At 38.2% G+C, this 12006-nt stretch overlaps 4 protein-coding genes across 7 annotated transcripts; 2 read left to right on the top strand and 2 right to left on the bottom strand.

The window, feature by feature from the left end:
* Positions 1 to 1418: 1418 nt before the first annotated feature.
* On the bottom strand, positions 1419 to 4524 carry LOC145912219 (cysteine-rich hydrophobic domain-containing protein 2-like). 2 transcript variants are annotated; one of them, XM_082999631.1, is made up of 5 exons: positions 4254 to 4524; positions 3969 to 4023; positions 3599 to 3811; positions 3275 to 3334; positions 1419 to 2435 (listed from the first exon to the last, which is right to left on the bottom strand). In XM_082999631.1, the coding sequence occupies exons 1-5, from the start codon at positions 4379 to 4381 to the stop codon at positions 2385 to 2387; spliced, it is 507 nt and encodes a 168-aa protein (XP_082855757.1). In that variant the 5' UTR covers positions 4382 to 4524; the 3' UTR covers positions 1419 to 2384. The 2 variants fall into 2 exon arrangements, with proteins under 2 accessions (XP_082855757.1, XP_082855756.1); XM_082999630.1 differs by having other exon boundaries at positions 1419 to 2184.
* Positions 4525 to 4770: 246 nt separating this feature from the next.
* Positions 4771 to 5476, bottom strand: LOC145912217 (COMM domain-containing protein 2-like). The gene has a single exon (XM_082999627.1). It carries the CDS (start codon positions 5376 to 5378, stop codon positions 4779 to 4781), a length of 600 nt encoding a protein of 199 aa, XP_082855753.1. The 5' UTR covers positions 5379 to 5476; the 3' UTR covers positions 4771 to 4778.
* Positions 5477 to 7492: 2016 nt separating this feature from the next.
* LOC145911626 (uncharacterized) lies at positions 7493 to 10381 on the top strand. 3 transcript variants are annotated; one of them, XM_082999026.1, is made up of 5 exons: positions 7493 to 7626; positions 8784 to 9092; positions 9338 to 9459; positions 9536 to 9665; positions 9844 to 10381. In XM_082999026.1, exons 1-5 carry the CDS (start codon positions 7547 to 7549, stop codon positions 10100 to 10102), a joined length of 900 nt encoding a protein of 299 aa, XP_082855152.1. In that variant the 5' UTR covers positions 7493 to 7546; the 3' UTR covers positions 10103 to 10381. The 3 variants fall into 3 exon arrangements, with proteins under 3 accessions (XP_082855152.1, XP_082855154.1, XP_082855153.1); XM_082999028.1 differs by lacking the exon at positions 7493 to 7626 and adding an exon at positions 7915 to 8042; XM_082999027.1 differs by lacking the exon at positions 7493 to 7626 and adding an exon at positions 8070 to 8406.
* Positions 10382 to 11459: 1078 nt separating this feature from the next.
* LOC145912240 (cytochrome b-c1 complex subunit 8-like) lies at positions 11460 to 11905 on the top strand. The gene is made up of 2 exons (XM_082999656.1): positions 11460 to 11686; positions 11746 to 11905. Exons 1-2 carry the CDS (start codon positions 11509 to 11511, stop codon positions 11838 to 11840), a joined length of 273 nt encoding a protein of 90 aa, XP_082855782.1. The 5' UTR covers positions 11460 to 11508; the 3' UTR covers positions 11841 to 11905.
* The last annotated feature ends 101 nt before the right edge of the window (positions 11906 to 12006 follow it).

The raw sequence follows: 12006 nt of genomic DNA, 5'->3' as shown, positions 1-12006 counted from the left end.
TTTATCCCAATAAATATCTTTAACCAAACGTACTTCAATCTCTTCCAGGCTTCCTCTTTTTTGCAAAGCACGAAACACATAAAGTCTGCGATTGTCTGAGCTGTAGTACTTGTTGTTCTTTTGCGCCACTTTGATAAGGGGTATGTCTTCGATGTCAACTCTGCCCCATTCAATATCACTAATCAAGTCGTTTACCAGGTTTCCATCTTGAAAGTACTTTCCAATGGAATCTTGGGTAAATCTTATATCAGATGGCGCCAAGTAAGTTGTACGATAACTTCTAAACGACATATTGCAACGTTGTACCTATGTGTACATCGCTCTGCACCAAAATGTAGATTATTGATATACAAAACACAATAACAATTATTAAAGGAGTTCAGAGGTTCATTGGCTAAGTTAATGATTACCACTGTCACCTCTCTGAAGAATAAGGCCCATTGTTGTCCGTCAATCCTCTTTCGCCATAACAAACAGGCGGAAGCATAGGCGTCGATTTTTTCACGTTTTGTAAAACACCGAATCATGTTGTTGTAGCACGAAGTTTTAAACACTTTAATTATCGACCCTCCTACTAAAAGCGGCACACTTTTATTTCACTGGGTCTATTGCAGATTTAGTAATTGTGAAGTAACATAAAAATCTATTACACAACAATGCCGATTCTCACCATTATGCTACAACAATTGCTGCGCTGCATAACAATCCACGAGACACTTGTGTTTGTCATGATTGTGACAGTGATAATACAGGTCGTTTGAAACTAACGTAACGCATGTATGTGGTTTTTCTGGCAATAATTTTTAATTTGAACGAAATCCAGTGGTGACAACACCCCTGTTTGTTTGTAAGGGGTGACATGTCACCCCTAAATCGACGCCTCTGGGCGGAAGTAAAGTTTCCCCACAATCGCATTGTTAATATAATAATCTTATTCCTGGTATTCAATAAAAAACAGTGTGCATAACTACTTGCAGCCCAACATCTATTTATTTACCTTTCAATGCTAAACAGCAATAAAAAATACATCGAAGCTTTACGTGACGCATTCTCATCGTTTTAGGAACCTCAAGAGAAAAATATAAAGATCACATGACCTTCACAGTGGAACCCACCCTTGGTTTAAGGTTTGTGGGTACTTTGACGGCTGGGGGCCATGGTGCACCGGCGTATATACCGTTAATACAGTGCCATTTTCCAAGCAGGCATTGTGTCCTCACTGAAACTGGTATTTTAAATTACTTTGCCACGAGACTGCTGGGAATTGCGATAGAATCTAAGCTTTGTTCTGTCGCAATGAAGAGACCTCCTCTCCCATAATCAACTTTCTTGCATTTCATTAATATCTCGGCCTGTGGAGGCACGATATCCTCCCTCAACTGATGCGCTATTGGTGCATAATCACACTTTGATGATAGTGCGTTATTTCAATGTTCAGAGAATAAGCATCGATTCAAATGGACGGAAGCATAAAAACATAAATGGTCGGACGAACACAAATGACTAAACTGACGGAGCGTGGTGGTATACGTATGGAGCCTTAAGTTATGCGTGGTCAGGTCAAAACAAGTTTCGATAGCGGAAACCCACTTGGCAACGAACTGGGGTAAAAAAAAACAGTATCCAGAGCTATTTCACAGCGGGACAGTGCAATTTCATAACGTAAAAGTGTTAATCCAACCAAAGAACTATTGTATACAATACCAAACGTCAAATTTCGATTTCAACGAACGAATACAAAAATTAAGCTACTGCGTAAAGTGTTTTTTTTGGTAATTAAAGTTCAATGAACACGCGCCAAGTTCAGACCATGATAGAGGTTAACGCAAGCACGGCAGTTTCTACCAGAGGGGTTGTGGAGGCCTTGAAAAAAGTGCACTAAAACTACCGAAGAAATGTCAATAAATAAAACAAACGATAGAAATAATAAAATTAGGAAAAATGCAAGGTAACGCAAAGGACAACTTCAGTGTTGAGGATGTGGTCAACGAGAATGTTGATACAAAAGCACATCTCCAATGTAATAACCTTTGGTGTGAAAATACGCAGGTCTTAATAACATGTGCACTTTGATGTGCGCAGCATACGCACAAGTCAACGAAGCACGTCTTGTAGTGGTTGTTACTTGGCAACAAATATGCACGTGACTCGCACTATTGTGACAGTTGAAATTTGGCAAGCGATCTGATATGAAACAAATAAAGTACTAGTGGGCTTCACTGTTAATATTATCCGAGACAACTGCTTGGACCATCAAAAACGCCACAAGTTAACTAACAAGGGACATTGAAAGCGAAGGTTGGGCCGACCGGAGACAGTATGACATCAATAGCGGGGCGTCGCGCATCGCAAGGTAAAGCTGAGGTAAAGTTGATTAGTTGCTGCTAGTCAGGTCGATACACTGGCAGCTTGGGAATAAATTCAATCAATAGCACCTGAATAAATGTTAACAAGGATGTTAAGCGTAGCACAAAATACAACAACGTTTAGAAGAAGATAAGTGGTTTAAAAAAATATATTTTATCAAAGTAAAAAAAAATAACAGAGTTAATTTATAACACAAACGGGTAACACATCAAAATGTTCATGTACACTCATGGGCGTATCTATGTTTTGTCAAAATCCGCGTGAAAACCAGAAATTTTCTTCAACGTTGACCCAAAAACCGCATCGTGCTTGTGTTTCCAAACAGGGAACAATGTTACCGAACAATTCGCATTGTTACCAAACAGGTTGTATTGTTACGAAATAAGTGTCATTTTTGTCAGTCTAAGCACGAAACGTTGTTTTCTAGTGGTCACGTTGTTGTAATGGCAAGCGGTTTACTTGCGTAAAAGTCAATTAGTTTAATTGTTAAACACGTTGCCAATATTAAGCATGTTGAAAACAACTGTTAGCGCTCGCATAGGTGCAAAGAGGAGTATATGGCTACTGCGAAAAAATAGTTTTTATTTGTATATTTTCTTGATAACGTAAGCCCACATTTGATCCTTTTTGGATACAAATATATTCAAGTCTTTCTTTAAAAGTAGTAGTAATAAAACTACGGCGCCAGCACTACCGCAAAAGCTCGCATCGAGTGTTCCATAGCGTTACACAATTGCACAAGCCAGGAAACCACCGTTTATGTGACGATTGGCGCGAACACTGGCATTTGTATTTTGCGATTCTCGACCACAATTACCCATGGATTACATCTGAAAATCGGGGAATTCTCAAAAAAATTTGGACCCCCCTTTTGAAAAATCCTGGATACGCCTATGTATACACTTACATATTCCTGCATATTGCTTGTTGAATGCTTGGTCTTAGACAGCTTCCAATGTAGTCCCAACTGTGAGTGTATAAAGTTAGTGTTATGCAAAGTTATTTAATGCACTATTGCCCCAAGCCTGCCAGAAGTAGTATTTTATGACTAAAAATGTTTAAATTCTTATCACTTGCATACACAACAAGTTCTTAATAAACTACTAAAATTATTTACTTATAAAAATTATTGACTATGTGAACTTTAGCATTCTTGCAACATTCCATGTCAAGCTGGTATAAACACATAATCAAAACTATAGTAGATCTATTAAAATACTCCGTAACATGCCTTGTGATAAAGTTGCCGATTTTCCCAATCTAATGCTTTGCCGAGAGACCTTTTCGTTCGCTTGTTCATGCAGACAACTGGCCACACTGAGCAACCAATTGTACAACAACAACACAAGCAGCCGAATACCAGCCATTTAAAGTTGATTGACACCATTTTGCCCAGGATTCTGTTTATTCGACAGATAGTAGCATTAAACTCTTCTGGAGCAATCTGTGAATCAAAAATGGATTTTCAAATTATTTGGTGTAAACACTATTACAATATGTAAGGTTGTTTCTCAAAATAAACTGCATTCTCAGTTGTTAAACTAATTAAAAATGCATGATAAAAATGCACCATACAGGCAATGTTTGTTTCGAAAACTTACCTTACCAACAAGAGCTGAAGGAAATTCATTGTCAAATCTATTACATAGCCCAAATCTGAACACCAAGACAAAAATTAATGTTATGCAAGTACTCGCTAGCAACAGAAAAACAGCTTAAAATGCATGCAGAGTCAACTTACACCAGAGGCAAAATTGTGTAACTGAAAAAAAAAACGAAATACAACATATTTAAGTTGAACCTCTGCAATCCTATTTTTTAAAGATTTTACCAAAATGTTATTCATAAACAATGAACTAAAAAAACTCTTTCTTAGAAAAACTTACACTGTCATATGTCCTGAACCTTTCACAATTATAGGATCTGGAACACGGATGAGTGGTTCTTCATATGGTTGTTCAATGCCTCCAACTTCTTCTGTGACAATTTCATAGAAATTGTCTTGCTCTTCCATTGATTTATCAAACAAGCAGATATAAGGTTTTGCTTGGGTTAGATAATACAAATGGCCTTAAAATTAGACAGTGATTTTCTATGTAAAGGTCTAATAAAATCAAATATAGAATTGATTGGAATTGCAATCAAAATGAAATCATACTGCACCAACTTGGAAGAATCTATAGGAGTGTGATATATGTATGCAAGATTATGAACATAAAAATATAGATTGAAGTAAATATATATATATACCATATAATCATTTATAGTCATCAAAACTTACAGTAACATTTTGCAGAAAACTATAAGTAATAATCAGATTTGCAAATTCTTTAAAAATGTTAATATGTCTGATGAAAATATAACAATAATAATGCACAAAATAGAACGCAACAACAAATGGGGCATTTGGATTAGGTTATGGTCCTGACTATTCTCCGTACATGTTTGGTTTTTAGCTCCTCCAAGGCTTCCTCAAGCACCCTTGTCATGTGAATCAAGTTTACAGGATCTGTTTGAATGACTTTCATTTCTTCATTTTTGCCATCAGATATGTGAAATTTTAACAGGATGTTCGGTGCCAATTGTTGATGCAAACATCTGGATGCCAACTTGACATCTAAGCGCCATTCCAGGTCTATGTACTGTGGCAGTGAAGCAACACACTGTGAAAGCATCTGGCGTGTGTCTTTGCTACATTGTGAATACAGTTTTTCCAACACCTGTGCATTCACACTGTTGAATTCCAAGGCAATTAAAGAGTCAAAGAAATCAGAACCACTGAGTCCATTTTTGGATGCTTCAGAAAACAGCTTCATTAAACCAATGACTGTTCTTTCAATGGTAGAAGTGTCCACTTCAAGTTTTTGTGCAGCCGCTTTAAACACTTTGCGACTAATTCCATTGGATAGAAATTGCAGGGAAATAGAACCAAACTCATGAACCACTTGCTCCTCAGCGTCCCGAACAAGCTCCAGATGTTCCAAAATTTCTGGTGAGATTCTCAGTAACATTTTACTGTATAGTTGCAGATGTTAGCTTGTTATGTAATAAACTCCAGGAACTAAACAAGTTAAAGTTTATTTCACTCTAGTGACTTTACCTATTGTAAGTTTAGACTGTTACTAATTCGGTCATGAAATGTCACAATGAGGGCACTTTTGCGGTCACTTGTGCAGGCATAAAATGGAAAATGCTAATACACCATGACACCCCCAGGTAACAAACCCCATATAAGTCTATGTAACATAGAAATTTCAGTGATCATTAATTGTATTTGTATAATTTAGTATATAATGTATTTTAATTTGAATCTTTAACCAAAAATAACACGTAGTTACTTTGTTTACACCTGACGGTTAACGTTTGCACTAATTTCTATTTTCCATAGACTAACATCAGGTTTGCGACCTGGCTGTGTTGCGGTGTAAGTGTATTGTATGTATACAATTTCCGCATAGACTAATGTAAGTCTTAAAGACGCTTTGTCACACCCATACACAAAGTTGCTCATGCAAACCAGAACAGAATCGATGCTGCTCAGTATCTACCAGGCCAGTTTGTTTAGTTTCGTAGTAAAGTTTTGTGTATTTACTTAAAACAAAAAACAGAACGATAACGAGGCTGAAGAAAACGTGAATACTTTGACGTGTCCATCATGGTACCTACCCTCTGTGGAAATCAAAATCATAAATCGAAAAACTGTAACACTTTGGTCGGCACATGGAATATTTAAGAGAAAAAACAATATTTTGTAAAAAATAACAGTTTTATGTATTATTATAGTATTGTTTTAGTTACATGCTTTTGCCTGTTTTGATGTCGGGTATATTACTTACAATGGCCATGTTATTTTATTAAATAAGCAAAAGATAAAAACTATACTTTTTGTTTTTTGTCATTCGCAGGAATATCTAGTTTATCACGTTTTCAATGTGTGTTGACGAGAAGTGTATATAAACGATGTGTACATATGTGACAGACCATTTATAAACATAAGTTTGAAATGTCGTTAAGTTTACGTAACAGCAAAACGGTGTTCATTTGGCTGGTTAATTCATCTTTTTCGGGTAAAAATAGTCAAATATATCACCAACACTGTGCCGTTATTTGTAGTAATTGGAAAACATACAAGTGACACTTGGGTTTACTTTGGGGTTTTACGGTTCGTGACCTTAAGGGCGATTACAAGAGACTCTCGAGCACGAACATTCGCGAGAGTGCTCTTCAACAGGTCACCAACCAATCAAACGATCAATGAAAGATTGCTTACCAGCGTTTTCCGCCATAAAAAATACAACATATTAAATTACTGGTTCCGAGATTTTATAGGGAATTAAAAAAGTCTAACTAACTAAGTGTTGTGAATATTTTTACACAGGGCAGTAATAAAACTATTACGCCGAATTACGGTAAGTTTGGTAAATAAATTATATATATCTTCACTGCACAATTTGATGCAAGAAGGCTCGGAAAATCAGGATCTTCTGCGAAAACGATTTGTAAAGAAAAGGAGGTAATCGTAACTTGTTCAAAAACAGTTAGTAGAGTTGTGTTTAGGATGGGTTCCATACCGCCTTCATTTCTAGGATTTTAATATTTTTTCGTACACGCAATGTTACTCGTGTAGTAAATGTTCTAAATTTCGACTGGCTTTGTAGTTTTTTCCATCTTCTCCGACATGTTTTTTAGGTGATAAAACATATTTAAAAGAAATGTATAATTCGAGACAAACATGAAAGCTTACACACAAACAGTTCAGTGTTATAACGCCACGCCCAACTTGGAAGGGGCGTAATGCGCTAATAACCACGTAGCTTCTGTGCTTGTTTCGCGGTTTGCTGCCGGATCGGTTTACGTGTTGTCGAATAAAAAGGACTGTTTTGCGCACAATGATAATTACGACACAAACTTGATTTCGGCACAAAAGACTACAAGCGTACGGCGGGTATCCTCTGCGATATCAGAAACAGAGGTGGGCGGGCAAACCATGAGCCAAAACGACGCGAACGGAGAAGGCTGTGCAGATATAGATACAAAACAGTTTTAAGGTCAAAAAATACTTTCTGTTTTTACATACTAGGTCAAGTTTGTGAGAAATAGAATAATCAAATGATGTTGTATGCACAGGATAGTGAAACATACATTTTGACAGTGGTAAAAATGTAAGTTCTTCCGGATTATGTCGATTAATATATCCAACAACGCGATCGAGTGGCGAAAATACCGCAAAAAGCTGGAAAAGGATCTCTTTAAGATAAGGTATGTTATGGAGGCCTCTATAGCCTTCGTATTCACCTTTAAAATATGCAATGAACTGATGGACTCGTGTATTTGGGTTACATGCGAGAAAAGCAACCAACAATCGTTTCTTGTGTCACGTGATAAAGACTAGTGATTTCCATTGTGGCCTGCGACATTCCGGATGACCCCGGGGACCTTATTGTCAGTCCTAAGGCTACGAAACGACGGTGTAATGTTGCTTACACCACCCGGGTACCTCACACCGCGGCCGTTTTGTGTTTCTAAAACACTTTGAACATTGTAAGCGCTCTGGGAAACGGCTGTACCGCGCGCGTTCGTTATTGTCGAGTTGATTGTGGTACTGTGCGCGTTACAAGACTTGGGCATGCAAGGAAACATGTTTGCACAATGAGCGGACCGTTTACGGCAATACGGTGAGTGCTAAACGAGGTAGTGAACCATTTCGATCGGGACTAACCTGTATTCTTGTTTGAGAGCGATTCATTTCTACTTGGTTATTGTAAACAGCTTTCCGAAAAACCTGTAACGACGACTACCGGAATACAAGCTTCTTTGTGCTCTCACTATACACTCTTGTTTGAACAACCTTACCTTTACGAGTTCTGTGGAGACTGCTAGTTTCTGTTTGCGTTTGAATCATACTGCTACTTTGGGATTACTTATACAATGCTGTTAGAATGGACTTATTGGCAGAGGCATGAATTTTTATTATAAAGTAGCAAATTTTCCGTCGCATGGCCAAGATATTGCTTGTGTTTCTTCAGACAAGCGCGTGAGGTGATGCCCAAGTTTAACATTTCCATAAAATACGTGTATTATTGCCAAAAGTGTTGCATCAAGAGATGGTTATATCGAAAGGAATACTTTTTATAATGCCAGTGTATCAGATCATGGTACAGTAAAGAGTTTGCTATAATTATTAATACAGCAGTGGGCTTGCCAACTAAGATCAATATTTGTTTCATAAAACTATAGTTTTATGACTATAGTCTATAGTCTCAAAGCAATTTACTTTTACAAGCGATATCAGATACTGTTACCTTCCCTGTTGTTTGGAACCGGAGAGTATATTACGTCTAGATTTTGTAAATTTATGCTGCATATTTAAATCGCTTGTACAGTTCAATAGCATTTCAGTTGTAATTTGTCGACAGGTGGCACCAGTCGCGGTCGGTGCAGCAAATCCCGCGTATCACGCGGACGCAGGGTTCGCCGGTCAAAGTTGGAGTTTTCGCCGCGTCGCGAGGATCAAGGCGACGTGCGCAGCTGCAAACACGCGCCGGGGTGAACTCGGAATGGTCAACCGACTCGTTTGGCGACCCAGATGCAGTCCACGCTTCGGCGGCGACTCCCTACAGACTCCCACGCTTGCTGGATGGGGAAGTGGCAAACACCAAACCCAAGGAATACGTTTACAAACAGCCTTTGACTGCTTCACATTTCCTGTTAAGAAAGGATCCAACGTGAGAGTTTTTGTGGTTGTTAACAAGATTTATTTTGTACGAAAATTGGCTGTGGTGATGGTAACGTCTCGAACAACGTAATGGTTAACACCAATACGACAATGCAACGACTGCCTTTGAAATAAAAGTAAAACTTCGAATCAAGTATCTTCAGTGTTTGCAAATCATTGTTGTTGAGTATAGTTTGACAGCCGATTGCATTTATTTCATATTAAACTAACCACAGTATTTTTATTTGCGACCAGAACTGCTACCCCGGTGCCGGATTGCACGAGTCCAGAGCTGCGAATAAAGCCCAACAGCACCAAGTGTCGTCCCATAACTCAAAGCATGCAGACACACATTTTGTATCAAACGTGGCCACAAGGTTTGGTTTATTTTTAACATATACCACACTCTGTCTCAACTCGCTGTGGAAAGTCTAGTTTTAATTGTTTCTCCAGGGGGAGCAAAAATGCACCGTTTACTCCCACGTATCAGCAAACCTGGAGGAGTCATTGTTCTTACTGACAGCCAATCAACGGAGCCGAAAACCCCACCCCAATCTGAAGTGGAATATCACCTGCTTCCAACGTAAGCGCAGAATCCGGAAAATAAATTTAATGAAAGTTTTCCTGTCATCTACAGAAACATATAGTACTTAACTTTTGCGTTTGAGAGATGTTTAATGAAGTAAATACTGCAGGCCGTATTTTACACATTTAAATAACTACAAAAGAAAACAAAAATAAAAAAAATTGGGCATTTCCAGGCTTCCATTGCGGCCTTCAGCCACAAAGCAACCAATTCACAATGCAACGGTACAGATTGAAAACCCTGATGACCACAAACGCGAGCGCAAGCTTTCCTGGCAACTATCGCCGTACTCAAACAAAAACTTTGATCGCCAGGGCCTTGGCCCGAACCAGGGGCCGTTCTCGAGGGAAATGCCGGTAAAATGTATGCCACCGACCAACTGGCTTCGAATGAAAATACAACGGCCCCGTGTTACAATAACAGTAGCCAAATAAAAACAAAGATTCGAGCCGAAATGGCAATTTGCCAGTAAGTATATATTGCGTTAGGATGGATTTACTATTCCCGCATTGTGTTGTGTTCTTGCGTGCAAAGTTGGACCGATGATATTTCCATTTTGACCGTTGTTTCCTATGTCATTGTTTTTCGTCATCGGAAAGAGATCTAGTGCTGCCGATGTTCTGCCTTTTTTTATACCGATGTGCGTGTCATCTTTTTATTTTAGCATACTTTTTTATCGAAGAGAAAACGTATTATCACAAAACAATAAAATGACTGCCATATTTGAGGTCGGTCTGCCTTACAAGCCTCGACTTCGAAAATACGTGCGCAAAACAAAACTTTTTATTGTCTCAACAACCTCGACATTCCCAGAAGTCAAATGAAAACCAACGTAACTTGTAGGCTGATACTACGCATGTAACAAGCATATTACAAAACAGGCATTGATCTTTTCCCAGATTAAGATGCGTTCATTTGTGTACAAGGTGATAAACAGAAATAGGAAACGAATTATAGGTGTCCCGTTACTATCCTTAAAGACGTAACCACAGGGTTAAAAGGGAAAAAAAGACAGGAAAAAATAAAGCTTGTGTTTTCGTATACTAGGTGAAATTTCTCCGATTAGTGAATAATTTATAATTAAATTTAAGTTGCTCATAACTATTCCAGCCGTTGAATTCTTAGGCCGGGTCCACACTCACGCTTTGCGCCGGCAGATTCTTTGTTTGTTTCATTATACGCCGGCGTGCGGTCGTACGCTCGGGACATTGAAACAAACAAAGAATCCTAGTGTGGACCCGGCCTTACTGGAACGTCGTTCCTGACTGTTCTGGCTGACTTTCAGCACTGCGTAACAGTCGTAAAAGCTGTCAACAGTTTTTTTACCTCGAAACCTCGAAGGCCGGTCCCTAAAAATAGTGCCCACATTAAAGCAGTTCGTAGTGCAAATGGGTGCGATTTCTTTGTTAGTATTTTCCGACAAAATCAGACCAAACAAACTGGAAAAACCCTGTTTTACACACTTAATCAGGTATATTTTTCGGTTTCATTTTTTTAAAATTAATGGACACTTGTTTTGGGTAAAATGTTTTCCAATCGGCGAATTTTTTTTTGAACAGCATATCATAGAAATCAAAAATAAACTGTATGTCCTTGGTCTCGGAACAAACGTTGTTGCAGTTGTGAGAAGTTAGTTAGCAGTTCGAGAGTTGGTGAAGCTTTATAATGTGGTATGTTTGACTACTCGGTTATTGTTATTGCGTTTGCAGATGGCCTTTGTTGTGATCAAAAGTAGCCTCGGCAAGTTGCCAGATATCGATATATGGTTGCAATTGACGTTAAAAAACACATTTTGTAAACATTATTACAATTGCAGTCCAACAGGAGCACTGTTACAGCCATGAAGTTAACTAGTTATAGGGCATCAGGGGGATTTGGACACCTTGGTGTAAAGATTGTCAACCAAGTGCACTACACTCTATCATCATTTGAACAAAATCCTACAAAAGGAGTTCTTTCGAAAGGAATACCAAATATGATAAGGAGAACAAGGGAAAAGTTTCTTATAGTTGCAATACGTGAGTTTTTTTAATTCCAAAAAGACAGGTATTTACACCATCAATTGTTTGTTTTACAGCTCTGTTCATTTATTACAATCTTTACCGCTGGGGGACTGAGGCACAATACAAGCTGGATCGTAAAAATCCCAAAGACTTCGAACATGATGTTTGACTTACACACCAAATAGTGCTGTCATTTTGTTGTTTCAGTTACAATAAAGTCTTTATTTAAATTTATTATTGTGTTTTTGTAACTTAGACCAGGTCTGCACATATGTTTCTTTTATGAAATATAAGCTGGTGCTAGCTTGCCACAGAACTAAATATCTTTTGTTTTG

Source organism: Ascidia mentula, chromosome 8, assembly GCF_947561715.1.
Source record: "Ascidia mentula chromosome 8, kaAscMent1.1, whole genome shotgun sequence".
Classification (NCBI taxonomy): Eukaryota; Metazoa; Chordata; class Ascidiacea; order Phlebobranchia; family Ascidiidae; genus Ascidia; species Ascidia mentula.
The sequence above is the reverse complement of the archived record's forward strand: the minus strand, read 5'-3'. Positions and strand labels throughout refer to the sequence as shown.

Coding starts and splice junctions, on each gene's coding strand:
- LOC145912219 (XM_082999630.1), bottom strand. CDS start 4,381: ATGGAAGAGCAAGACAATTTCTATGAAATTGTCACAGAAGAAGTTGGA. Junction 3,812..3,968: donor CTTCAGCTCTTGTTGGTAAG/GTAAGTTTTCGA, acceptor TTTGATTCACAG/ATTGCTCCAGAAGAGTTTAA. Junction 3,335..3,598: donor ATCGGCAACTTTATCACAAG/GCATGTTACGGA, acceptor ATACACTCACAG/TTGGGACTACATTGGAAGCT.
- LOC145912217 (XM_082999627.1), bottom strand. CDS start 5,378: ATGTTACTGAGAATCTCACCAGAAATTTTGGAACATCTGGAGCTTGTT.
- LOC145911626 (XM_082999026.1), top strand. CDS start 7,547: ATGTCGATTAATATATCCAACAACGCGATCGAGTGGCGAAAATACCGC. Junction 9,460..9,535: donor GTATCAAACGTGGCCACAAG/GTTTGGTTTATT, acceptor TTGTTTCTCCAG/GGGGAGCAAAAATGCACCGT. Junction 9,666..9,843: donor GAATATCACCTGCTTCCAAC/GTAAGCGCAGAA, acceptor GGGCATTTCCAG/GCTTCCATTGCGGCCTTCAG.
- LOC145912240 (XM_082999656.1), top strand. CDS start 11,509: ATGAAGTTAACTAGTTATAGGGCATCAGGGGGATTTGGACACCTTGGT. Junction 11,687..11,745: donor GTTTCTTATAGTTGCAATAC/GTGAGTTTTTTT, acceptor TTTGTTTTACAG/CTCTGTTCATTTATTACAAT.